The following is a 24,778-nucleotide window of genomic DNA, read 5'->3' as shown; positions in this document are numbered from 1 at the left end:
TGGGAGGGAACGCGCAACCCAGAAAACTCGCCGAGCAGCAGGAGGAACACCCTCAATCACAAACCCCTGTCCTGGGGACCGTACAACGATGCTGCTGTCCTCCTTTTACCGCCACCGACGATTGGTCAGGGTGACAGTAAGATCGGTAGCAATCAGCACGACTACCGCTCACGACCTGTAACACGATTAAGGAGGTCCTAGCTCAAGTTGAAATTTGGGCTCCGCTGATCGTGTGCTGCTCATTTGCCTGCCCTCTCGGCGCCACCACGCGCCCAGCAACATTCACAGTGTCGGCACCGCATGGATGGCCATAGTCCATGCGGCATCCATAATCCCATGAATGGCGCCCGGAGTCCGTCCTTCCCAGCGAACATTAACCTTTTTTTTCCCCCAGCGCTCGGCCACATTAAAAACGAATACTCCGAACCCGATTGGTTCGGTGGCCAACGGCCTTCTGACTTCTGGTCGGTACGTGGGATCAGGGCCACGAAACGGGGAGGGCGCGAAGGGTGGCTTCAGCCGCACGAATATTAGGCCACGTATTGGCAATTATTTTCATGTTTGGCCACGACTTTCGTCTCACTCACGTGCACACGGACACACCGCTGTTGGTGGCAAGAGCATTCCCTGGAGCTAAAACCGGTGCCCGGTGTTCCGGTGGCGAAGCGAACGCGAACCACTACGCGGCTACTACGGGATCCAATCCAGCGTGGCCAGAATCGCCCTGGAGCGTAATTATATGGCACGAACCGGCTGACTGGCTGCTGCTGCTGCTGCTACTTCGGCTGCTGCTGGACGACGGGGAATGGGGAAGTAATAATGAAGCATAAAAGTCGTGCATATACACACGTAATGCCCGGTTATGGAACTATAGGCAGAACATCAAACAATCGTTCAGATGCGATGCGAGGTGCTCGCAAATTGGTCCTAATGTTGGGCGAAATCGTTAGCCGAAAAGGTCGGTGGATTGGATTTGCTGGATTGAAGTTGTTTGTTTGGAGAGTTTTTTTTTTCCAACTCACACATATTATGTTTTATGCTGATATCCTCACAGGAAAGGAAGAAATGTGCGTTGTATTCTAAACATCGCTTTTAAAATCGAGAACATAATCCGTTTTCACGTCATTGAGACAATTGGTTTTGTTTTATAGAAAAGCTTCATGTATCATACATCGAAAACTTTGATGCTTTAAAAAATTAATGAATATGTTACGAGAAGGTTCGAATATGTCTACCTTTTGTAACCAAAACCGGTAAGAATGTTTAGTTGAAATATAGATACCAGAAGAATAATTAATATGTAATATGCAACATTAATATAAACACAAAATAAGAAAGAAACTTATTATAACCAAGCACAACTGACTATTTGTATGTTTATTTGTACATAGGAAATTGAAAATGTATAAATATGTGTCTAGCTAAATTGCCCAAAACTTAAATCAATCTTTCTAACTAAAATAAATAAAAAGTTAAATGATCTATCAATCACCAACGAATGATTGATTATTACAAAACTATCCAGCAGTGCTGGCTTGCTGGTTTTGACAGCAGATACCAACGACAATGGTATAGCTGCCGCTGACCAAAGTGCCAGAACCATTTGAACGATGGACACACGAAACGACCATTCCGACTATGTCCTTTATTAAGAAACTAGACCCCATAGCCCAATCGCGAGCGTTCGAGCGAGGACATTCATTCAATAAGCAACGACGCCCATCAACCGCGCGCGCGTCCAATGATAAAGAACTGATGCGACAAATGCAAACGAGAAGAAGAAGAAGAAAAGGCAGAGAATATAAATATAATTATGCTGGTCGCACGAAAGCTTACACGTCATCCAGCCAGATAATGTGGCGAGACGAGCCACTGTGGTGGAAGGCGAATAAACATTTGAAAATGAGTGGAAATAATTTCTTTTTCATTTCGCTTTTCATCGTCGCACAAATAAAAGGGAAAAAAATGGGAAACGGCCAAAGTTAGTCTTAGAAGTGGCATGATGAGACAATCCCGGGCCGGGAATGGGGACGGAACTGTCGCATAAATCGATCACCATAAAGTGACGTTAAAGAGAAGGACGAGCGAGAACCAGGGAGTAGTATCGAGGAGCAGTAACGACAAGACTTCTAGGGCCTAAGGGACCAACCAGCTCTTATCAATCATTTCCCAAAAAAAAAAACAGAACAATCTCTCCGACTCTTTTTCTCTCTCTCTCTCTCTCTCTCTCTCTCTCTCTCTCTCTCTCTCTCTCTCCCTTTATCTCTCTCTCTCTTTTTCTCTTTATCTTAGCACCTCTTCTTCTTCTTCTTCGCTCGGTCTGGTGATCCGTGGGCGCCTCCATTCGATATTCGTCGCACATACAGCACATTAATAATGGCTTTGTTCTATAATCCAAGGATTGTGGTTAGGCAACGGCGAACGGTCAGCGGACACTGTACCAGGCACTCCAGGCAGCAACCTCAAACGTGCCGATGCCTGGCCCCTCTCCCCAGGATCCGAAAAGCGGCAAAACGGAATGTAGAACCAAAAACAAAATTGACAAATCCATCCCGTTTAGGACGCAACGATGACGGGCGCACCGTCGAAAGGAACCCGAAGCCGTATATCTAGGCCTCGCTCGATATTAAAGACGAGTTACGACGATCCGCTTCCGTACCGCTGATGCCGTAGAGCGGCCTTGATGGCGGTCGGTGATGTGGCCGAAAAGATGGACGCTGTATGCTGCATTTCAAATTAATATCATTAGTTGCATCGTTGGCCGGCCCTCCTTTTCGAGTGACATATTTATGGCAACGAACGTCCCGTTCCTCCCTGCACCTTCATCGTCCATCCCCCTGCCCATCTTATCCGTGACCGGCGGTTTGGGCCAGGCCCAGGAGAAAATGGGAAAGAATGGGTTTACATCAATCATGCATAAGGCATTGAATTCACGATTGCGCCATTGCAAACCCTTGGAGCTCCATGATGGACCACCGGGGCGTTGTGCAACCGGGGCTTCTCCCTATACGGCCATCCGATGGTCATCGTAAACTGCATAAACCTCGATGGACACAACAACCAGTCAGCCAGTTAGTGCTGGTCCTGTGAGCGTGCCTTTGTGCCGTTATGCTGTGCATCCCATACCCGGGGGGCAGTTACGTGAAACGGTTGTTTGCCAGTGGAAGTCCATCTTTATCGCCTCGTCTCCTGCCTCATTTCTTGGTACTTCCTCTGTTCGAAACGGAAAAGCTATCGAAAAGGTCAATGAATAACGGAGGCGACCATTAGTCGCAGCATGATGGCGATGGTGCTGATGATGATGATGATGATGATGATGATGATGACGATGATGGGACACGGGCGTCAATGGGCCAATCCTGATGGGCAAGGGCAGGGTGTACACGAGCGATGTGATGAGGCCCAATGGTTTTCCGTTTCCCGGTGTGTGTGTGTTTGTGTGTGTGGGGGGTACATCCGGTCATAGTTCCTTAGACGCTGAGCAACCAAGCTGATCGCATCGCCGTCATCCGCCTTCGATTTCGAGCGTTCGTCCATTAGTTTGGTCCGGATCGTACCGGTGTCCTTTCTGTCTGCCCCTGCGCCTGTCTTCGAGTCGAACGTCTTGTGTTTTCTTGTGCTGTGCCAGGGGTCACGCTAGCAGCGGTCAACACCATGTAGCGTTGATAGGTTCCAGGGGTCAGCCTCGCTGGTAATGAAGCTTCCCTCGGTGCTATTTATTTCCTTTTTTTTCTCCGCCTTTTTTTTGGCATTCTTATTTTTCCTTTCGGTTCCTCCATTTTTTTGGTAGACGTTCCTCTAGTCTAGTTTCCTGCTGTTTTATGCCCCTTCGCTTCATTCCTTCCTTTCTTCCGGTTCCGTTGTCGATCGTTTGTGCAATGAAGCAGCCAGCACACGAACGAACGTGTGCCGTGACTGTGGCCACGCAACGCGGCAACGTGCCACGCAATTCGACACGGACTCACGCGACCACCTTCTCCTCCTTCGGTCTTTGGCGCTGGCGGAAGGAGCAAGACAAGGGATGGTCTGGGCTGGGTGTTGCGCGGATCATCGTTAATAGATAGTTGATTAACATTTTTTATGAGACACTCCGGACACTCCGGACACTCCGTACTTCGCATCGTGCGTGCGGGAAGGAGCACGTGGGTTCAAGGTGCACCCATGGCCACCACAACAGCACAACACTACTTCTCAACCTTGAACTCGCTCAACTCAAGTGAAATCACCTCCCCGATAGGCGTTGAAGGTGGATTGAAACGTTCGTTAACGCAGCCCGGCAGGCACCGTCACGGCGCGATATGAAACGCGGGGTCCGATTTCCAGCACACAAAAGTTCCTGGGAAAGTCCTCGAGCCAATCCCAAGACCCGCTGGTGAATGCTGGCCAGAGCAATGCATGACGTGCAGAGCCCATTCTTCCGAGCAGTCGTGCGGAACGGAAGGAAATCCTTTTTGCAATCCTTTCGCTTTCCACTGGCCTTACGCAACTGCGGCTGCCAGCGTGTCCTCGTGTGGCCCGGTCAAGGACGATTAACATAAGTAGCATCATTTATCACGGGGTTTTGGTATGAGGAGAAGCCCGGCGGCTATAGTTGGTGCCGTTCGAGAGAGGACCTCGAAGCTTCTCGTTCCGTGGAAGGAAACGCTGCTGCCGGTTAAGTGGAATCGTAGTTGGAATACATCACATTCTTTCGAATATTTTTTTTTCTTATTGAACTTCGGTACGATATTCATCAATTCAGACACGACACAACTTGCCAATGCCCTGCGCCCCTGTCAACGGCTAATCTCATAATCAATTTCCCGTTTTTCACGGCCCGGCCAAGGACGGCCCTTATTTATAGACTGCCCCACCCCTTGGTAAACTTCCCCAGGGAATAACGCGCAGCGGAGAAGTCCGAAATCCCTGCTAACCAGCTGAGTCTTCTTTCTCTAGCCATGGGGCCATTTCGAAAACTTGACTCACACAATCGACATTGCGAACTCCAGTCCAATTCTCTGCTCTGAAATTGGAAACCGAACGGACCAAGAGTAAGATTAGAATGGATTTCGATACGATACGGCATCATTCGGTATCATCATTTGCTCGTATGTTTTATGGGTCTTTGTGTGTCTTGGTTGACCGGTCCCGGTCAGATACCTTCGGGGTATCTAGAAATCGAAGGCTCTGGAACCTGGTCCCAGGTGTGGCGGTGGACCAGAGTCCGTTCATCGAATTCAGATTTTTATTTATTCTACCGAAGTACCGAGAGCCCTTCCTTCGTTTTAGCCCAGCCGATGTAGGTCAGCGCCATCGAGGAATGTGCACTTTACTTCAACGATGCCTAATACTTTGGGCAAACGTCCACCCAACAGGCAGCTGAACCTTACCAGAACATCGTTTGTTAGTCAGATACGGGTTGTGCGTTATGAAATCAATAGCAAAAACGGTCACAGAAACCTTCTTGGCAGACACCGTGGCGTGGCGATGTGGATCCGTTTATGCTCCAGTTCCTCCGGTCTCCGGTTATTAGTTGAACCGTCTTTTCTATTCGTGCCCACAGCGCATTCATCCCTTACAGGATACAACATACGTGGCAGAGAAGCTTCTCTCTTTTTGCAATCCTTCTTCCGTTACTTGCTGTTCCGTTATTTCCTGACCAGCAGGCCCGCTGCCCCTTGTGTAGGTGTTTTGTGTTCCCTTTTTTGTGGGGCCAGTTGGACGGCTCGTGGCTCGTGAGGAACTTTTTCTCCTGTTTCCTCATGCGTAGAAAGCTTATAATTGTTGGGAAAGTTGCCCATGCACGAAAACCCTCTGAATGACTGAAACACGTTGATGGAGTTGGACAGTAGCGAAACGGTCATTCCGCGGCTCTGCTCAAGGGCATTCGGAAAGTTCGGAAGTTACGAGCGGATCCTTTAAAGGGCCTCTTTCTCTTTTCTTTCGGAAGGGACGAATTGAGCCACGGTTAAAGGGGATTTGTGTTCTCATTTGTGTACGCAATAAAACTATTTCAAAAATACCAGAACGTTTGATTTTTGATAACACGAAAATCCGTGCTATTCAAATATTGTTGAATAAAGTTACATTTTATTGTAAGTGCAAAAAAAGGTCTTTCTTTTTATGTCTCGCTCCCATGTCTTCTGCGACGATGCACTTTTAGAAGGCTGGAGCAATAAAAGGCTTTACCACAGTCCGCACACTGGAACGGCTTAATACCGGTATGCTTCGCGCGGTGCGCCATAAGCGACTCCCGGTATGGGAACGCCTTCGGACAGTACTCACAGCGGAAAGGTTTTTCGCCCGTATGACTTCGCTCGTGAACTTTAAGCTGGCACCTGGTAGGATAACGTTTCGTGCAATAGCCACACTCATGACGAAACTGACCTTTGTGCACCTCCATGTGTGACTTCAATCCACTGTACCACAAATAACGTTTACCACACTCATCACATTTATAAACCGGCGATTCTCCACAGTTCGATCGTTCGTGGTCGGTCAGTGTGGCGCGCTTAGAAAACTGCTTACCGCACCGCAGGCATACATACAATGAACGCATTCTCTCTTTGTCCCCAAGATGCATATAACGAGTGTGACCAACTAAGGACTCTGGATCGAGATAGGTTTTTTGGCAAATGGTGCACTCCAGTTTATCACGGTGCGTAGCCAACTCATGCTGACGGCTCTCTTCTTTCGTCGCGAAGAACGTGTTGCAGCAGCAACACTTGTGCAGCAATGTACCGTCCGGTCCGTGAAGCTCCTTATGCACTATCAAACTCGTCCAGTTTTTGTATATCTTCGCGCAGTACTTGCAGCGATACAGTTTCGGCGGGTAAGCACGCTTTTTCAAGTGCTGCAGCAGTTTCATAGTCTCAAGCATTTCAATACCGTGCATTTTCTCGAGATGCCGAACGACCGTAGTTTCGCTAGCATGCTGCTTTGGGCACAGATTGCACTGATAATCAATTTCGCTTACTTTCTTATAGTTTTCCTTCAAAGCCCTGTAGAAGTGTAAGCAAATGTTATTTCTCGCCTCCATTCACCCACTCATTCCATTCAACCCATTCGATACTTACTGTACCTGTTTCTCCAGCTCTTCCACTTCTGGATGATACGTCCTGGAAAGAGAAAAAACACATAAACATTAAATGTATTGCATTAAATCGAAGCTACAGTTGTAATGACTTACATTTCATCGATCTCTGCTTGAGTAATCTCCGCTCCAGCCGGTTTCCTCGGCCTCCACCTCTTTCGGATTACTTGCTGAACAGATTGTGCGTTCTCTATAGAAGCTTCATCCCCCAAGTTACTGTTAGACGTTAGCTCTGACTTTTTCTTCGACTTTGGTTGTGATTTTTTGGTTGCAGTTGCAACATTCTTTTCGCACCAAAAGTCTTCGAGGGATGAAATGGAATCACTGTCCCAATCCTTCCGTTTATAATCCGTCGGTTTGGCACTGGCAAGCGCTTCCTTCGCTGCTGTAGGTACATTCGGCGTTGTCGACAACTGATTTTTCATTGCTTCCTCCTTTGCAGGAAGACATGGTTTAACTAGCGTTTCAGTCCCCGAAGCGACGATCGTGTACCAATGGTGTAGCTCTGTGTTATTTCCAATCGTTTCGTTGCCATCGTCCACGATCACACAAACGTATGAATCTTCGCCGTCTTGCACCTCAATCTAACAAAAAAGCAAAACATTAGGTGAATGCAGCGCAAACCATGGATAGCAAAATTGCCGCACCTCGTTCTCGACTTGTATCACGTTCGTATCAGGAATATCATCGTCAAGAAGAAACTGCTCGTTGTCGTCGTCCTTTATAGTATCTTCCATTTCATGTTGATCCCCTGGAAACGGGGCATTCACACCGAGACTTACTTCCAATAGAATTACTTTCTCTCTCGGAGGTGTAATTTCCGTTTTTCCTTCACTCGCCCGAAGGTGCTCCGTGTGCTCAATTTCAGATCCGGAAGCTTCCAGCACCTTGAAATGCTCCGTTTGGCCATCAATCCTATCGTCCACCTCTACCGGGACACCTAAACAGACAATATGATATTGAATAGGATCGGTAACATTTAAAGTGCATTCCATGCTTCGTATACCCTCAGCGTTATCTGGAACGGGGTTGATTTCACGTTCCCTCTTTCCACAGGTTAGAGCTCTGCGTTTAAGATGTTTGATCAGGTTGCCCTTACACGAAAATCGATCGTTACAATGCTCACACACGTACTGTCTGATGCCACTGTGCACGCTGGAATGCGTTACAAGACTTTCGCGGTGAGCGAATGCTTTGTCGCATTTCTGGAGGAGAAGAATGCTTATAATACTGTTCATTTGCATTAGCATGTGGCCGCCTTACATCGCATTTGAAGGGTTTATCGCCGTTGTGCACCCGTTCATGCGCCTTCAGCTGTCCACGGTAGTAGAAACTGGCTCCACAGGTACTACAAACATGGCTCTTCGTAGTATTGTGTAGTCCTCGGTGCACACTCAAAGAGGCTTCCGAAGTGTAGTACCGCTGGCAGATATCGCACTGGTAATTCTTCTTCATGCACCACTTGGATTTCAGGTGAGCTCTATCAGGGCAAGACAAAACATGAATGATCAGCCACAATTCCTGTAGGTTTCATCCTTCTTACCGTAATGTTTCATCTTTCTCGAAATAGGTTCCACAATTGGAGCAACGAGGAGTTCCTTCCGGTGGTTTTGCATGCTCCGATTTATGGTGCTCTTCGAATTGGGCCTCATCGTAAAAGCATTTCCTGCATAGACGACACCGATGCACGGGATGGGCCAGGCTTTTATGTTCATTCCTCTCCTGGGGCGTCGTGAACGGTGCCTCGCACACGGAACACAGGAATCCTCCCGGTGGCTCATGCTTTTCTTGGTGCCGCTCCAGCGAGATCATGTCGACCAGCTCGTACTTGCAAATCTACAATTTTATGTTCCGGATAAGTGCAGATCTTTATCGCGTTTCGTTTGCCTTACCGGACACGAGAACTTATTCTCGTCTTGCTTCAGCGTTTCCTGGCGAGGTCGTCCGGGTTTTCTCGGTTGCCACGGCGGCTGTTTAGAGAAATTCTCCAATTTTCCCGAATTTTCTTTTTGCGCGGAAAACATTTTCTTCGCGTTCTTTTGTAAAACGATAAGTTGAATTGTAAAACAATAAAAACGAAATCTAACGCAAGGCGAAAACGATAAAAACGATAAGGCTAAAAGGCGAAAACCATGCGACGAAACTCCCATTGTGCGGCGAAACTCCCATAGTGCGGCCACATCACAAAATTCCACGCTGTTGAGGATTCGCGAACTTTTACTTGGATTTTATTCGGTTTAATCTCCCAGGATGGTTTTACTAACGAACGAAGAGGTAAGCCGCTGATCCGGAAATACGCTCGCCCTCCGCTTATCCGAAACTCTGTTCTCTTTCAGTTCTTTACGAAACTCACGCTATTAACACAATCCGCTCGGAAAGACTCTTCCTTCACGATTACCATCAAACGATGTAAGTCCTTGCGGAATTCGGATCTCCCCGTTCAACGGTTGCTAAACCATCGGCGCGATATTTTCCACTTCCAGACGACGGACACGATAGGCCAAAGCCACGAGAAGGAAACCCCCCGCTACCGGTACCGGCCGAGTACAGCTGCCTGATCCGGGCCCGGTCGCGGTCGAAGAAACTGTCGACGGTGGTGAGGCGCGACGATGTGGCCAAGTTTATGGAAACCTACTCGAAGGTGCTCCGCTCCAGCATGGACGGTCTGAAGAAGGTGAAAAAGGTCAAAAACAAAGCGAAAGCCGCGCAAGGATAGTGATTACCGTGCCGCGGGAGCGACACTGTTCAGGAGGCATCCTAGACGAACCCCCCACGGTCAGAAGTGTGCAATTCCGTTCGTCGTACACCGAGGAGTGCATTTCGAGCTTTATTCGTTTCATCCTATCCGGTCCGCCGGATAAAGAGTTATTTCATGTCCTCGATGCCGCGCCCGCTTTTCTTCATCGTTCGATGTTTAATCCTTGGAATAGGAGCGCGAGAAACGTACGCGACCGTTGCGTTTCTGTACGTGTGAAGAGAGTGTTGGGGTACACCCGGACATAATTTTGCTGTAGAATTAAGCGTGTAATGAATTTAATATAAAAGGAAAGGAATGGTGAATTTAAAATAGCGTGCAAGTGCTTGTGTGGTTTCGTGCCGTTTGCCGTCGAGGTGTCCTTCAGTGCATCGGTTCGGTGTTATCGGAAATCGGTTTCAGATCTCGTTCTCCTGCGATTTGCTCCGTTCCAGGCGCTTCAGTTCGTTCAGCTTCTCGGCAATCTGGAGCTGGATCGTGGCGCGATGCTTTTTGCCCTCGCCCAGTGCTTCCATCTCTTCCAGCCACTGTACACGTTCGTTGATTTCCTCGAGCACTGAAAAAGCGATCGCGATCAGCAATGCACAAACAACTCCGTTACTCTCCGTGGGCTACTTACACTCACTGGCACGATCCGGAACCGCAAAGTCCATACAGTCTTCACTCTTGCTACGCACCACCCTTTGTCGCCGGCGGCCATCATCCGGGAACACCTTGATACCACTCATCTGCTCTTGCAGCTTCTGCTTCATCTTCTCGATCGGTTCCTTCGGTTTGTGTGGCACGTACTTTTCCACATCGAACGCTCCGCTCTCGATGATTGTGTTTAGTGATCGTTTCTTTATGTTTTTTCTCGGTATGGCCAGGGGAAGGAAGTTGCTGTACTCCTGCTCGTACTTGGGTTCCTTCGGCAATGGCAGCGGTTCTCCGTTGCGTAGATGATAATTAATTTTGTTCCTTTGCAGAATCGTCAGTTTCGCTTCTTCCATCAATACTAAAACGAGAAAAAACAAACTTATTCATCGTCGAATCGTCACTTTCACCAGGGCACGGCTCACCTTTAATCAAATCCTGAGTTTCCTTCGTATAACGAGCGCGCGGGGTGTGGAAGAGCCCACCCTGAGCCACGCGAGTGCTGGGCCAATCCATGGTCGACGGGTAAAGGAACAGCCGCGGCTAGACTGTACTGCACTTCGCTGGATGCAGCTCGGTGATGTAATGCAACCGTGTCAGCGTGTCGGCTTCGGCTAAAGGGCTCAAGGCAGCAGAAGGCAACCTTCACGCCAGAGACCCGCGAAAGTTTGATTGATTCTCGATAGGACTCCACCCAGCCGCTGTCTGCACAAACGGTGAACCGATTGAGGTGCCAGGATTCGGACAGTAACCCTCGTGTCGCTGGATCACCGTCGACAGGCCGATGCACGATGCCAAGCACAGACGAGTCCGTTGGAATGGTTACGGTTATGCCGCGGGACCCTGAGAGAAGGAGGGACACGCAATAGTCCGTGTGCTTGCCTACTTAGCAATAACAATTTATGGTCAGTGGAAAAAAGGAAAAAAGCGAATCGAGTATGTCGGCCCCAAGCAAACCGGTCATAAATGCAAATGTTGCCCCTGGCAACGCATCGCACTTGTTCGGTTCAATTGATTGACGGCGCCGGTGGTTACCATGCTTCCCGCCGGTACTACAGCTGCTTGCCCTGCTGCCCGGGAACATGCGCGTAACGTGCATTATGAGGTTAATATTCATAAACCATAATGCATGCAGAACAGTCCAAGGATAATACATTGTATGGTAATTTATTTACATCCCCTTACTATTGGCAAACTGTATCGCGAGAGCTCCCTTTCGTGGCACCTACGTTACACAACTTTAGGTCCTCGTTCGCGTAGTTTTTCGCGAAGGTTCGCCTCTCGTTCCGAATCTGCTAACCGTTGCTGTTCTTCCTCGGCCTTCAGGTCGAGAATGGTGCGTACCTCCTGCTTCACCTTGTCTACCTCTGTCATGCTTTTGGCCGAAATTGGAATCACGCTGTCGATCGAAAGCAGCTTGCTCGGTTTCAGTTCCTCGGGGCACAGGTTGAGGCCGTCTAAGAATGAAGAGACACATATTCGTTACGCATGCAGTAGAACCGTGCATGAGTGCTGCTTACCTTCAAGTGACTGAAAATATCGGTCGTACTTGCAGATCTCTTCAATCGCGCCCTGCTGGTCCATCTTGTTGATCACCAGTGCACACGGTTTGTCCAGCAGTGTCTCATCGTACAGCTCCAGCTCCCTGTTGAGCGCATATATTGTTTCCAGACAGTTACGTTTCTGGTGCTTTGGACTTAGCTGGAAACCGAACACATCCACGATGATCAGCAGGAGTCGTGTCCGCTCGACATGCTTCAGAAACTTGTGTCCCATGCCGTAGTTTGCGTGAGCACCCTCGATCAATCCCGGCAGATCGGCAATCGTTATCTGGCGGTAGTCTTCATACTCGATCGTAGCGATCTGTGGCCGTATCGTGGTAACTGTGCAGGCAGAAGGCTATCGATTAAATGCGCTGTTATTCTGCAGGGTTCAGGTACACCGACTTACAGGGATAGGAAGCGATTTTCGGTGATGCTCGGGATATCGCCTTCACCAATGTGCTCTTGCCGGCGTTGGGGAACCCGACCAATCCCACATCGGCAATCAGCTTCAGATCGAGAGTCAACGTGCGCAGTTGGCCTGCTTTACCGAGAAACGAGTTCCCCGAGCAACCGCCACTGCCGCCGCCAGCTGCAAGACAATTCTTTCCGGCCTCATCCAGCTCTCCGATGACTGTGCCTTCCAAATCGTCCAGCACCCGGATACCGAGCGGAACCTCTACCCGCTGATCTGTGCCTCTTCGTCCGAGAATCCGAGCCTTTGAGCTTTCCTCCCCGTTCCCCGCAATGACCCGTTTGTTCGAGAACTTGGCCGCTACATCGCGTAACGAGGTTCCATCCTTGGCTACGAAATACACCGCTCCGCCTTGTCCACCGACTCCGCCGTACTTTGGTAATCCGTTTCCGCCGTGTCCGCCTTTCACCGTGAGTCGGAGTGTGTCCAGAAACCGGCCTCGGAGGGAGCTCCTTAAAGGCTGCAGAACGAAGAGGGAGGCAGATTAATAAACCAGCGTGTTTTGGGCACCTTTTTACGCACCTTTTTAAACGATTTCAGCAAAAAACTAGCAAGAAAAACCATTTTTAACTCTTGCCGGCATCGTTCTTGTAAACGGGTCGAGGAGTCGAATTTTCGACTCTTCAAACCGCTGCGATGTAAACGATGAAGCCTTCTCGTTCGCACAAGCCTGCACACCGCTGAGAGTGAGCGAGATAGAAAGTCCGTTTTTGAGTTGTTAGGCGGCTGCTACACGAGAGCGCCGTGCCAAAATCCACAAATTTTTTATCGCGCTTTCGTCTAGTCGTCGCTGGAGCCAAAACCAAACGCCAAAAACGGCAAACGGGCAACTGGCGTGGAATCGTGGAAGTTTTCCGCAGAATATTACGAATTTCGGGGATTTTCTGGCTTCGTTCGACCGGGATTACATCGAGGGTTCGTGTTCGACCACAAAATTATCGCGCCGTCGTGCAGGAGATCGCTTCCAACCGGGAATTGCGTGCCCTTTTTCCTCGGCGTGCGTGGTGAAAAAATCGTGGTTGCGTGAAAAGCGGAAAAATCGTCTGTTTATGGTTCGACGGTACCGCGAGAATCCCGCACCCAGAATTGTCCGTCCGTCCGCAAACGGAGCGTCGTCGTGGGCCGCGCTTTGGTCCACCTGCGATAATTACAGATTTTACGTGTTCCCACACCTCCCAACCCCACCCCCACCCCCGTGTGCGTGTGTGTTTACGAGTGTTGGGCGGCGCCCGGACTGCCGTCGGTCCGTTTCCTTCAACGATTTTCCAGTCTCGCGTCGCGGTCGTGAATGTGTTCAAATTCCAACGACAAAAGTTTAGATATTCGTTGCGCAAGAGTTGCCCGTATCGCCTGGTTGGCCGTAGTGAGTGCGAAAGAGAGCGAAGATCGAGTGAACGAAGCGAACGTATCGAATTGATTGATAAGGTTTGCGAAACCGCGTATGCAAATATCCGCCTAATCGCACTTGTTTGCCAGTGGGGAACCGCTCTACCAGGTTCTCGGCGAACAGAAGCACCTTCCGGCTGCCGTCGACCCCACCAAAAGCGAGCAAAACATCAATAAGGACGAGTCTCCGCGCAGGGGCTACTTTGCTCTTCGCGTCCTCATCGTCGTTGCGGCGCACCCCTCGGTTTGAGCGCACGGAACAGAAAACAATAACTTTTTTCACCGAAACACGAAGGAAGCATAGGACGGTGCGTCCCCTCGCGTGCACCCTCGATTGATACCCGCCCGGGCCGGATCGCGTTCTCGCTAGGACGGTCCGCACGGTGACGGTGAATAAGAGAACGGAATTCAAATACATCCAAACTGTGCGTGAGTAGCGCTACGATAGGAATATAGGAAAAGGTGTGGTATGCGTCTGCCTATCTTATCCCACCGTGATCGCGCTATCATCAAGACCGTCCCGTCGTCGTCATCATCGTCATGCGCTAACCACTTCCCCTGAAGCATGTAAATGCGCTAGAACAAGAGAAAGCATCAGAACGAGAGCGAGAGCGAGAGAGAAAAGTGTGCATGTGTGTGTGTTTGTCTAGTGTTGTGTGTGTGTCGTGTGTCTGTATGTGCAGCAGGATCAAGCTCGTCTCCTTTCGGGTGGCGCGTCACGTGCGTGTGAGTGCAGGGAAGCGGAGGGAGATCGAACGGAGAAGCATCAAAGAAGCATCATCACCCTAGCATTACGTGCATAGCCAGTCCTAGGTGCGAGAGTTCTAAGTGCTTTTTTTGAGTGAGAACGAGACGCACGAGCCACGAGAGCGCCAGGCCAGGAGGCGTGAAAGAGAAGGATAGCGAGGAGCATACGGCGGTGGTGAGGCACCACTCCACTCAACATACACCGTCGGGGAAACAAAACATCTGCCGTGGATAATTAAACACACGGCACACGGCTCCGTGTATAGAGAACACGTGGTGGTGGTAGTGCGTTTACGGAAGCAGGAAAAGGATACGGGCGAACAAGTCGCGCCACGGAACAAGGACATTCGGTGAGAGGGTGAAAAGGCGGAGAAAATTGAGAGTAGTGTCCTCCGGGGGGGCAGGAAAAAGGCCTTTGTGTGCGTCCGGGCGCGAGTGTGAGCGCGCATCCTTTCAGCGACTTACGCAAGCGATCAAGCATATCCGAGCAGGCGACGGACTGCGCCTTATCTCAGCGCCTGCTCAGCCAGCACCCGATAGACGCAGCATCGGAGAGAAAGTTGATTGAACTTTGAGCTGTACGCAACGCTAGCCCGCAAAAGAACCCCGATTCTGGAGGGACAGAACGCATAATTTGCATTCCAAAAGGGGACGACTCTCGAGCAAAGACTATCTCTTGAAAATGGACAGCTCTGAGGACGATAACTCGGAGCACTCGCAGGGAGATAAATCGAACAAACAGCGTTGGACAAAACACGAGGTAAGGACTGGAACTGGAATGGCCAGTTTGGTGTAGTTTCCTTCATTTAATTTATGTAATGTTTGCTTGAGCAACCTGCTAGAGACCTGCAAAATAGCGAGGTGCAGAAAAAACCAGCGGTCGAGTTTTAGCGCTTTCCATTTGTTCTTCTAGGATGCTGCTCTGAAGACACTGGTGGAGCAGCATGGCGAGCGGTGGGAGATCATTTCCCGGCTGCTGAAGGATCGCAACGATGTCCAGTGTCAGCAACGATGGACGAAGGTGGTCAATCCGGATCTTATCAAAGGTCCCTGGACAAAGGAGGTACGTGAGCTCGGACGAAGCAAAATATTTCTAACTTCCTAGACTGCATTCATCAATAGATAAGTCAAGAAAACGCAAGTTGGTTGAAGAAACACTTATTTTAAGAAAAAGGCGATCATTGTCTAAATTTGAAGTTTAAAGTGGAACACAGTATAAAGAATTGGCATGTTTGACTCTGCCTGAAAAGGAAGAGAAATGATTTAGATAAGTATTTTTTCTGATAAACAAGATGTTCTGATAACGCACAAGAGGCATTAAAGAGACAACCCAATACAAACTCAACATGAAGCACAGGACAGGTCCGAACATGAACGAACACAAACATCAGGATCGTTTCCAACTCTTTAGCCCTCCAAAAAGGTACTCTCCGGGCTCATGAATCATTGGAGCGTACCATGCGGTGCCAGGAAAAAAATCGTGTGTTTTGTTCTTTTTGCTTTCGTATGCTTGAGAAAGCGGAAGATAAAAAGGGGGCTAAATTGCACAATCACTCGAATGCCCTACCAGGATGTGTGTTCCGGAGAGTTGCTTTCGGATGGTAGGGGAACCCCTTTTGTTTCGGTTTTTTTTCTTCCTTTTTTCTTTCTCCATCTCCCCGCGCCTAATGATCGTGCTACAACATTACCACTTCCGCATGTGGTGACACGTTTAAGGGACGAAGAGCTATGCAGGTTCGGACAAGATTCCTTTGGTTCAAGTTGATCGTATCCTAGTCGAGCAACCACAGAACCTGTGAATGTAAGAAGAATTTCTACTGGTAAGCGGCAATGAAGACCACCGGCAGCATGATGATCGCTGTTGTGGTCAACCATGCGAGACAGCACACGTTGGGGTAGGAGAAAGGTCAGATTCAAATCGCGTTAACTTCCAATGCCCCAATCGGACTGATGAACGTGAAGATAGATATAATTCTGGAAATAAAATTACAGTTCCTTCAACCACCGGAAGCAAAGGAATGGTTTACAGCTTTAGTTCTTCCTGGTTGCTGGTACATTTTCTAGAGTACCTGTATCATCGCTCATGCGGGTTGTAAGAATGGACGGAAGTTAATCATTAGCATACATCCTTTCTCGGCTTCCCGACCACTATTTATCCATTTGCTGCACGATGATCAGTGAACAGCAATTGTTTGTTGAAGGTAGCCCGCCTATTCTGGTTCCGATGACGCAGCGATTATTCGGTGGTCAGTCAGTCTGTAGCCGACATTTGAGAGCCACCGGGAGGGGTTCTCGTGTGCGTGCGTGCGTAATGCTTCGTATTTTATTTCTTGAAATTTGCTGATCTAAGCCATTTTATAGTAGCACAAACGATCGCGTCTAGTCGATTAATAATGGTTTTGCGTTCGTTTTCTGCTCGATATTTACATTCACAGGAGGACGAGAAAGTGGTGAGCCTGGTGGCAAAGTATGGGCCGAAAAAGTGGACACTAATTGCGAGACACCTGCGCGGCCGCATTGGCAAGCAGTGTCGTGAGCGATGGCACAATCACTTGAACCCAAACATCAAGAAGACGGCCTGGACGGAGGAGGAAGATCATCTCATCTACACCGCCCACCAGACCTGGGGTAATCAGTGGGCAAAGATAGCAAAACTGCTACCGGGCCGAACTGACAATGCGATCAAAAACCACTGGAACTCCACGATGCGCCGGAAATATGAGGGAGTGGATGTGATACGTCGCAGAATAAAGCCACCTCCGAGTGAACAGCAGGATGGTAGTGCCGTTGGTTCTGCTGGAGTAGCTGGCGTTGCAGGTAGCACCACCCTCGGCGCTGATTCTTCCGTCGCAAGCATCACCAATGGATCGACCACATTGCCTTTACCAGCGTTTCTAAACGAAACGGCTGGCGAATCGCTTCAAAACTTGATACGCAAGAATCGTAAAAAACCCTCGATCGACGATCGTATGTTCATGGACGATGGCATGGTGCAAGGGAACATCATCGATGGCAATGTGGCAGTGTCAACCAGACGTGGCGACTTCCTGGTCAGCCCGGTTGCCGATCGGAAGAAGCACTACATCATCGAGCCGCTCTGCTCGGCCAAAGTGGACATGAAGCTGCTGCTCGGCACGAATGTCGGTGGAACGATGCAGCACAACAACAATAATACGATCGAAGGAAGGGGAGAAGGAGAAGGAGAAGGAGGCGAAGAGGATGCGGAGCAGGAGCAAGCACAGGTTCCAGTTGGTACCACGCTCTACCAGAAGTTGCCGGGCGGTGGAGTGCAGCAACTCGAGAATTGCATTCCTACCAACATCAATCTGTACGATCTGATCACTAGTACCAGGCAGCAGGATGCCGCTAACCAGCAGGACGGCCAAGTAGACAGCAAATTGACTCCGAACATTCTGCGAAGGAAAAGGAAACTCAACACGGAGGACGGAATGGTAAGAATAGAGCAGCGAAAAACACCCAAGATTTGTCGTTATTTTGCATCCTGCATCCTTCATTCCTGTTGCTTCTGTTTTATAATTAAACGTGAATTTTTGTTGTTTTTTTCGTTTATTTATTTCCACTCGTTATCGTCAACCATAATTCTTTATCAGAATGAGTTGCAAATACTGCAGCACCAGGAGCGTCAGTTCCAGCAGCTGATGGGTGTTGGGGATAATAATGCATCCGATGATGAGCAAACGGCACGAGCTCCGGTACCGGGCGGTGGCAATGGTGCCCGGAACCATCAGGGCTTCGGTAGCCACGTTATGTCACCGTCGATTACTCCCATCAAACCGCTTCCGTTCTCACCGAGCCAGTTTCTCAACTCGCCTAGTTTGACCGTGTCCTTCGATCAGCTTCCCGCTAGTACGCCCGTGAAACGGGCCGCACTGAAAGTATGTTTTTCGTTTTCATAATTTTGCTTCTTTCTGCCTTGTGTTCTTTATGTAGACGCACAAGACTATTGTCCGTGACGGCTTTTTGATAGCTTTGTTTTACTCTTTGCAGAACGACACTAGTCTATTGAGTACTCCTGTCCCTGCGAAGGAAGTCGGAGTGACTCCCCACATCAAAAAAGAACCAGTAACACCAGGAACAGGAGCAGCCACAACAACGGCAGCAGCAGCAGCCGCAGGAACGAATGTGAAGGCTGAGACAGCTGCACAGCAGGAAGAGGGTAAAACACAAACCCCACTGAAAGAGACAAAACCTTCGCTGGAACCACGCACACCGACACCGTTCAAGAATGCAATGGCCGAAGTGGGCAAACGGCGCTCCGAAGTGTAAGTGTGCTGCTGTCGGTGTTCCCTTTAGTTTGTCGTCCCTGCTCCATATGTTCGACAATCTCGACTGAATGTCTACATCGCTCTCCTCCCACAGCTACATACCACCCAGTCCGGCCGTTCTCGGTGAAGACATTGCCGAAATTATGCATCAGGAACAGGTGAAGGAAACTTCGGCTGAATCTTCCTCCTCTACACTGGTCAGCGATAGTTCGTCGACCACAGCAAATAAATCCCAGGACGAGGGTAAGGTAGGAAGCAAGGAAAACAAAATACCTCCCATCGCCAGTACGGCCGCAGGGCACGCTTCGCCCCGCAATCAGAAGAAAGTGTCTACCTCCGTGTTCTCGCAGCAGTGGGAAAACTCCGATATGAGCTTCTTTGCGGAAACACCAGTACGTATCCGATCCGGAGACGGTCCGGTTTATTCATAATCAAACAAACATAATCCACCAAACCATCGTCTTGTTTCATTTGCAGAGTAAATCCCTTATTTCGGAGTCTGCCGCTTTATCTCCATCGCTTCGCGAACGGCTAGGTGATACGGAGATTTTGCTGGAGGATGAGCTAAAGGATGGTACTGGCACACCGACCAAGAAGTCAGGCAAAAAGCCGGCCTCTACCCCAACGGTAAACACAACACCGTCTTTCTGTTCAGTTCGAAAATTAATTAGGATACTTATGTCTATGTCTATGCTCTGTTTTCCTTTTTTTTCCAGTCCGTCGATCACAAGTGGCTGAAGTATGCTTGCGGCAAGACACGTGACCAACAGGCTATGTCCCAGCAGGCGCACAATTGTCTGAAGAAAACGTCCCTTCAGCCACGGTCGCTCAACTTTTATAAATAGTAGAGCACTACTGCAGCAAGTGCAGCAATGCCTTGTACCAACATAATCCCACCCCACCGGGGCCATCGCAGATGCAATGAGAAAAGATGAGCTGTAGAAAGAGAGAGATCGCTCAGCGTGTAATTTGTAGTCATGATGATGGGACACAGGACGATCGCGCATCGTGTTAGAGTAAAAGTTAAGTAAGATATGGGACAATTTAAGAAGAACAGTGAACACGTTTCGCGCTCGACCTACGGGGGTTGGCGTACTTAATCTAGGTAATTAAGTATTTAACGCTTAACTCGCTACGATGAGTTTGCGTGGTTTAAATGTAACGAGGTCAAACAGCAAGTAGAGGTTAAGTCAACTAACCAAAAACCAACCCCCACATCTCTAGCACCCGATGTGTACCAGACTATCACCTCCCCATTTAGTTAACCCGAGTTAGTACAGTACATCTGATGAAATTCGCGTCTAAAATGAATTGCTCGAGTCATACAGTGAGCGAGCAGAAGTTACAGTTCCAGTAGGACACCATAATAGCTATAGTATCACTTTCAGACGAGTTTAACATATTTTGCATATCTTTAATATACTCTTTGCTTCTTTGTATAACATTTTAAGCCCAGCATTTTAACATTCAGCGCCCTGGATTATATGGCCACCGTCACCAGATTTCTTTTGCCAGGCAGTTGTTTACCAGTCTTAGCGCAAGTTTTGTCTCTAGATATTAGGATTTTCGACGACTTTTCTGCCCGATGGGGCCTAGGCCAGAGCACACGAAGAAGAATGCGCTTGTTATGGCTTATTTGTCTATGCTTTGTTTTGGTTATTTATATGTTTGTTTTTCTAACAATTACTTTGAGAAAGACCTGCGACAGAGCAAATCCGTGCTAGTTTGAGCGAAATTTTTAAAAATTCTATAGGAACAGAGGCATTAGGAGTTTTAAGAGTTCTAATAGATGTTAGTGATGATAAGGATAACGGCACTGTTGGCCCTTGCCTCCGCGTGGTAATCACGTGATTCGTGCATTTCTGTACAAGCTAAGCGAAACAGGAGCCCCTGCAGGATCCCGTACTTTAGTTATACCTTGCTGCAATCGTACAAAACATATTTTTTCATATAACCATAACGATCGTTATGCTCTAAAGGCAGGGATAATTGAATATAATGCACTTTGTACAGACGTGAAATAAAATCGGTAGAGCTTGTACGGAGTAATGAAGAATAAATGATTTAACTGCACTAAAAACTGTTGTTGAAAACCCTTTTTTTTCAAATTCGTCTTTGCTTCTTCAAGGAACTTATCAAGCAGCGCCACTGCTGTCAAGTATGTTTACAACGTGCTCCACGCGTGTTTTTCAAAAAGAGCCGTGTGTGAGTTTTCCTTTTTTCGATAAATGAGCCGCAAAAATGCTCGTAACCGATATAAATAATGTGAAAATCTACAACTTAAGCGGTGGCAAGTCCGTGCCAGAAGTAAGTAAACTCCCCGTGTGGCCGCATTGCTCCGAAAAGGGGTTTTAATTCAGCTTCTCTCGCTTGTTTAGTGGCTGTTGGATAGGAAAAAGAAGCAAGCCTCGAAAAAGCAGCCGGCCGACGCGAACCGGCGCATCGAGCTGATCCAGGACTTTGATATGCCCGGTGTGGCGACCGGCATCGCGATTTCTCCGGATGGCCAGTACATTTTGGCTACGGGCACGTATAAACCGCGCGTCAAGTGCTTCGAGGTGAGCAATCTATCGCTCAAGTTCGAGCGTTGCTTCGACTCGGAGGTAGAGAAATTTGCAATTCTCGGTGAGGACTTCGGGAAGGTGGCGTTCTTGCACTCGGATCGGTACGTCGAGATACATGCAGCACCAGGTCGTCATTATCGACTGCGCATACCGCGCTTCGGACGAGATTTGGTGTATCACACGCCGACCTGCGATCTGCTGATGGTCGGTACGTCGCCCGATATCTATCGGTTGAACCTCGAACGTGGCCAATTCCTACTTCCCTACACAACGTCTGCGAGCGCCATCGAGAGTGTCACGGTCAACCGGGAGCATCAGCTGATCTGTGTCGGTACGCAAGATGGTACGATCGAGGCTTGGGACTACCGTGATAAGGCCAGCTGTGGGTCGCTGGATGTGGCTTCGAGTTTACCCGGTAGCAAGGAGGTGGCTTCGATTACAGCATTAGAATTCAAAAATGGACTTACGATAGCCGCCGGTACATCTACTGGACACGTGCTGTTGTACGATATCCGTGCCCGCAGTCCACTGGCCGTGAAGGATCATCTTAATCAGCTACCGATCAAGAAGATTCGGTTCCAGGGCGATCAAAAGAGCGTGTACTCGCTGGATGCGGCCATGCTTAAGATTTGGGACGAAACGACGCTGAAGCAGAAGGCATGCATCGAATCGAGCAGTAATTTTAACGATTTCGCTCACTTTCCCGGGAGCGGTTTGTTCCTGTTTGCCCAAGAAGACACGAAAATGTTGCCGTACTATGTGCCGAACGAGGGACCGGCACCGCGCTGGTGCTCTTTCCTTGACAATCTCGTGGAGGACATCGAGTCCGAGACGGTGCAGAACCTGTACGATGATTACAAGTTCATCACGAAGCAAGAGCTGGCTGATCTGAACCTCGAGCACCTGGAGGGTACCAAGATGCTACGAGCGTATATGCATGGGTAAGTAGCAGAGAGGTATAGGCGGAGAAGCGCGATAGGCATCCTTTAATGACAATCGTTGGTACTCCTTGTTTGCAGTTTCTTCATCGACATTCGACTATACAAGCAGGCCAAATCAGTCTCGGAAACGTTCGCCTTCGATGGGTTCCGCAAGGAGAAGATCCGCAAGCAGATCGAAGCCACACGCCCTGCTCGTATTCAGCTGAAGGCGACCCTGCCCGAGGTGAATCGCGAGCTGGCTAAGCAGCTGATGGAGGAGGAACACATGAAGAGTACGAAACGAAGCGCCATTGCGAAGGGATTGTTGAAGGATGAGCGTTTCAAGGGCATGTTTGAGAATCCAGACTTTGCGATCGATAAGGAAGCGAACGAGTATCGCATCCTGAGTGCCGTGTTGCAGCGCTCCGAGCGAGATAAAGCACGACGCAAGGAGCAGGTGCAACTGATCACCGACGAAGGAGAGGACTCCGATGAAGGCAGTACGGATGATGATCTGTACAGTGAAAAGAGTGAAGCGAGTGAGAAAGAGGAAGACGATGAACCGGAAGACGAAGAAATGAACGAAAAACCCTCCAACGCCTCGAGTTACAAGAAGGCAAAGACGATCGTAAAGGCTAATGGATCCAGTAACGGTAGTACTGCCCGTAAGGAGACATCTACACGTCCGGGTGCTGCGGATGCTAGCGACGATGCCGATGGGTTCTCGTTGGACGTTGAGGAAGGAGCCAACTTTAACATTATTCAACCGTCGCGTAAACTGCAAAAGTAGGCAGACCGTGTAGAGCTTGAATATCTGGAGAAATCTAGTAATCTGGGATATGATTTGCTCTTCTTTTTAGCGTATCGCTTGGAAAGCGTGTGACGAAGCTCGATCACACCACAACCACCACTCAGTTCGACAATGGTATCGGAAAACGGGAAATTACGTTCACCGCCAGTGGCCGCTCACGAGGCAGCAAAGGAGAGGATCGCGATCGGTCACGTTACCAGGCGACACTGAAGAAACACAAGGAAGAGCGACGCAAAGTCATACGATCAGCCAAGGGTGTCATCAGAAAGCGAACGACGATGAAAAAGTTCTAGACCGTAGCTTGTTCCGTGTGTAGTCTGGATCACAAAGAAATGTTTATTAATATAAAGTTCGAGACGTCTAACGACGACCGCGGTCGTTTAAAAGGAAGTGTCCCCGGATGGTTGTCAATTTACATAAAACTTAACAGAAACGAACCGGGTCGTTCAATGCTTGACCGGTGTCGCGGGTAGCTGATTCAAACTGTCCCAATCGATCTCGGTGAAATCGATCAAGATGCGACTGTGGCGCGGTTTGTACTTGGTGTATTTCACACCGGCCGCATCGAACATCCGCTTGGCCGCTATTGTGTGCTCCTTGTGCGCGTGTTTGTCGCTCATATACACCACCTCCCGGATCGCCGACTGGATGATGATCTTGGCGCACTCGTTGCACGGGAACAGCGCCACGTACATAGTACAGTTCTTCACGTCCGCACTGTTTTTGTTCAGGATGGCGTTCACCTCCGCATGGCACACGTATAGATACTTGGTTTCCAGAGGATCCGACGACGTTTTGGACCACGGGAACTCGTCATCGTTGCAACCGGTAGGGAATCCATTATAGCCAAGGCCGACCACCCGTTTATCTTCGTTCACGATGCACGCGCCAACCTGCGTTGATGGGTCTTTGCTGCGCTTCGCGGCCAAAAACGCCATCGCCATAAAGTATTCCGTCCAATCGATCGTATCCTTACGTTTGTGGTTTTCTCGCGGAGAGTTTGCAGCTGCGGCACCATTCGTTTCCATTTTCAATTTTCCGATTTCCTCGTGCGATCTCGACGGATTTTCCCTCCGGTCCGGTTTCAACGCGCGTCGTGTGAACTGTCAAACTCGCGTATTGTTGTTTTTCAAGGCCAAAATCGGCCAGCCGATTGGATAATGGAACCACAAAATTGATCCTCAAGTGAAAATTAGGCAGGAAAACACCCGGTTTATCTGATCGGCCGTCGACGACGTAGTTTTTCGTCATGCCGAAGAAGAAAACGGGTCAACGGAAGAAGGCGGAGAAGCAGAAGCTGCGCCAGAAGGAGATCCGGAACCGCGAATCGCAACTCCCGGAACAACCATGCAACGTAGCGATGGACTGCGAGAAATGCGGCAAGTGAGTATCATCCCAGTATCCCTGGCACGCTCGCCGAATGTCTACTAAGATCTTTCGCTTTCGATAGGAAACAGAAGTCTCGCGCATTTTGCTACTTCTGCCAGAGTGTCCAGCGGTTGCCGGTTTGCGCTCAGTGCGGCAAACAGAAATGCATGCTCAAGACGGGTGACTGTGTGATCAAGCATGCCGGCGTTTTCACGACGGG

General features: G+C 49.1%; 8 protein-coding genes across 9 annotated transcripts in view; 4 read left to right on the top strand and 4 right to left on the bottom strand.

Annotated features, from left to right (window-relative positions):
* Positions 1-6,018: 6,018 nt before the first annotated feature.
* LOC125959993 (zinc finger protein 93-like) lies at positions 6,019-9,097 on the bottom strand. Of its 2 annotated transcripts, none has more exons than XM_049693079.1 (8): positions 8,965-9,097; positions 8,616-8,908; positions 8,336-8,552; positions 8,070-8,277; positions 7,720-8,012; positions 7,169-7,656; positions 7,056-7,097; positions 6,019-6,980 (listed from the first exon to the last, which is right to left on the bottom strand). In XM_049693079.1, the coding sequence occupies exons 1-8, from the start codon at positions 9,094-9,096 to the stop codon at positions 6,101-6,103; spliced, it is 2,553 nt and encodes an 850-aa protein (XP_049549036.1). In that variant the 5' UTR covers position 9,097; the 3' UTR covers positions 6,019-6,100. The 2 variants fall into 2 exon arrangements, with proteins under 2 accessions (XP_049549036.1, XP_049549037.1); XM_049693080.1 differs by having other exon boundaries at positions 8,079-8,277.
* A 113-nt stretch (positions 9,098-9,210) lies between these two features.
* On the top strand, positions 9,211-10,134 carry LOC125951591 (signal recognition particle 14 kDa protein). The gene is made up of 3 exons (XM_049680532.1): positions 9,211-9,346; positions 9,409-9,481; positions 9,556-10,134. The coding sequence occupies exons 1-3, from the start codon at positions 9,323-9,325 to the stop codon at positions 9,786-9,788; spliced, it is 330 nt and encodes a 109-aa protein (XP_049536489.1). The 5' UTR covers positions 9,211-9,322; the 3' UTR covers positions 9,789-10,134.
* Positions 10,135-10,199: 65 nt separating this feature from the next.
* On the bottom strand, positions 10,200-11,046 carry LOC125951590 (UPF0193 protein EVG1 homolog). The gene is made up of 3 exons (XM_049680531.1): positions 10,886-11,046; positions 10,447-10,821; positions 10,200-10,383 (listed from the first exon to the last, which is right to left on the bottom strand). The coding sequence occupies exons 1-3, from the start codon at positions 10,974-10,976 to the stop codon at positions 10,226-10,228; spliced, it is 624 nt and encodes a 207-aa protein (XP_049536488.1). The 5' UTR covers positions 10,977-11,046; the 3' UTR covers positions 10,200-10,225.
* A 549-nt stretch (positions 11,047-11,595) lies between these two features.
* On the bottom strand, positions 11,596-13,083 carry LOC125951589 (GTP-binding protein 10 homolog). The gene is made up of 4 exons (XM_049680530.1): positions 12,999-13,083; positions 12,411-12,936; positions 11,981-12,343; positions 11,596-11,917 (listed from the first exon to the last, which is right to left on the bottom strand). The coding sequence occupies exons 1-4, from the start codon at positions 13,038-13,040 to the stop codon at positions 11,691-11,693; spliced, it is 1,158 nt and encodes a 385-aa protein (XP_049536487.1). The 5' UTR covers positions 13,041-13,083; the 3' UTR covers positions 11,596-11,690.
* A 201-nt stretch (positions 13,084-13,284) lies between these two features.
* On the top strand, positions 13,285-20,963 carry LOC125951588 (myb protein). Its single transcript, XM_049680529.1, has 8 exons — positions 13,285-15,369; positions 15,523-15,672; positions 17,045-18,061; positions 18,221-18,505; positions 18,618-18,892; positions 18,990-19,287; positions 19,373-19,522; positions 19,612-20,963. Exons 1-8 carry the CDS (start codon positions 15,292-15,294, stop codon positions 19,738-19,740), a joined length of 2,382 nt encoding a protein of 793 aa, XP_049536486.1. The 5' UTR covers positions 13,285-15,291; the 3' UTR covers positions 19,741-20,963.
* Positions 20,964-21,061: 98 nt separating this feature from the next.
* On the top strand, positions 21,062-23,546 carry LOC125950317 (nucleolar protein 10). Its single transcript, XM_049678182.1, has 4 exons — positions 21,062-21,202; positions 21,274-22,400; positions 22,479-23,165; positions 23,240-23,546. The coding sequence occupies exons 1-4, from the start codon at positions 21,137-21,139 to the stop codon at positions 23,481-23,483; spliced, it is 2,124 nt and encodes a 707-aa protein (XP_049534139.1). The 5' UTR covers positions 21,062-21,136; the 3' UTR covers positions 23,484-23,546.
* Positions 23,547-23,636: 90 nt separating this feature from the next.
* LOC125950320 (deoxycytidylate deaminase) lies at positions 23,637-24,387 on the bottom strand. The gene has a single exon (XM_049678186.1). The coding sequence runs from the start codon at positions 24,216-24,218 to the stop codon at positions 23,637-23,639; it is 582 nt and encodes a 193-aa protein (XP_049534143.1). The 5' UTR covers positions 24,219-24,387.
* LOC125950319 (zinc finger protein 330 homolog) overlaps positions 24,330-24,778 on the top strand; it is a 1,341-nt gene continuing 892 nt past the window's right edge. The window contains exons 1-2 of the mRNA XM_049678185.1: positions 24,330-24,573; positions 24,641-24,778. The exon at positions 24,641-24,778 is cut by the window's right edge and continues 892 nt beyond it. Coding sequence (XP_049534142.1) covers positions 24,440-24,573; positions 24,641-24,778 — 272 coding nt within the window. The 5' untranslated portion in view covers positions 24,330-24,439. The remainder of the gene's footprint in view (positions 24,574-24,640) is intronic.

This window comes from Anopheles darlingi, chromosome 2 (assembly GCF_943734745.1).
Source record: "Anopheles darlingi chromosome 2, idAnoDarlMG_H_01, whole genome shotgun sequence".
Taxonomy (NCBI): domain Eukaryota; kingdom Metazoa; phylum Arthropoda; class Insecta; order Diptera; family Culicidae; genus Anopheles; species Anopheles darlingi.
The sequence above is the reverse complement of the archived record's forward strand: the minus strand, read 5'-3'. Positions and strand labels throughout refer to the sequence as shown.

Bases quoted from the DNA above. Each gene is read 5' to 3' on its own strand.
- LOC125959993 (XM_049693079.1), bottom strand. From the start codon at position 9,096: ATGTTTTCCGCGCAAAAAGAAAATTCGGGAAAATTGGAGAATTTCTCT. The intron at 8,278-8,335 runs GTAAGGCGGCCA...CTTCTCCTCCAG, and splicing joins ATAAACCCTTCAAATGCGAT to AAATGCGACAAAGCATTCGC. The intron at 7,098-7,168 runs GTAAGTCATTAC...TTCTCTTTCCAG, and splicing joins CAAGCAGAGATCGATGAAAT to GACGTATCATCCAGAAGTGG.
- LOC125951591 (XM_049680532.1), top strand. From the start codon at position 9,323: ATGGTTTTACTAACGAACGAAGAG. The intron at 9,347-9,408 runs GTAAGCCGCTGA...GTTCTCTTTCAG, and splicing joins TTTTACTAACGAACGAAGAG to TTCTTTACGAAACTCACGCT. The intron at 9,482-9,555 runs GTAAGTCCTTGC...TTCCACTTCCAG, and splicing joins CACGATTACCATCAAACGAT to ACGACGGACACGATAGGCCA.
- LOC125951590 (XM_049680531.1), bottom strand. From the start codon at position 10,976: ATGGATTGGCCCAGCACTCGCGTGGCTCAGGGTGGGCTCTTCCACACC. The intron at 10,822-10,885 runs GTGAGCCGTGCC...TTCTCGTTTTAG, and splicing joins AACTCAGGATTTGATTAAAG to TATTGATGGAAGAAGCGAAA. The intron at 10,384-10,446 runs GTAAGTAGCCCA...TCGCTTTTTCAG, and splicing joins TCCGGATCGTGCCAGTGAGT to TGCTCGAGGAAATCAACGAA.
- LOC125951589 (XM_049680530.1), bottom strand. From the start codon at position 13,040: ATGGTTTTTCTTGCTAGTTTTTTGCTGAAATCGTTTAAAAAG. The intron at 12,344-12,410 runs GTAAGTCGGTGT...CTGCCTGCACAG, and splicing joins GAAAATCGCTTCCTATCCCT to TTACCACGATACGGCCACAG. The intron at 11,918-11,980 runs GTAAGCAGCACT...CTTCATTCTTAG, and splicing joins ATATTTTCAGTCACTTGAAG to ACGGCCTCAACCTGTGCCCC.
- LOC125951588 (XM_049680529.1), top strand. From the start codon at position 15,292: ATGGACAGCTCTGAGGACGATAACTCGGAGCACTCGCAGGGAGATAAA. The intron at 19,288-19,372 runs GTACGTATCCGA...TTTCATTTGCAG, and splicing joins GCTTCTTTGCGGAAACACCA to AGTAAATCCCTTATTTCGGA. The intron at 19,523-19,611 runs GTAAACACAACA...TTTTTTTTCCAG, and splicing joins AGCCGGCCTCTACCCCAACG to TCCGTCGATCACAAGTGGCT.
- LOC125950317 (XM_049678182.1), top strand. From the start codon at position 21,137: ATGCTCGTAACCGATATAAATAATGTGAAAATCTACAACTTAAGCGGT. The intron at 21,203-21,273 runs GTAAGTAAACTC...TCGCTTGTTTAG, and splicing joins GTGGCAAGTCCGTGCCAGAA to TGGCTGTTGGATAGGAAAAA. The intron at 22,401-22,478 runs GTAAGTAGCAGA...CCTTGTTTGCAG, and splicing joins CTACGAGCGTATATGCATGG to TTTCTTCATCGACATTCGAC.
- LOC125950320 (XM_049678186.1), bottom strand. From the start codon at position 24,218: ATGGAAACGAATGGTGCCGCAGCTGCAAACTCTCCGCGAGAAAACCAC.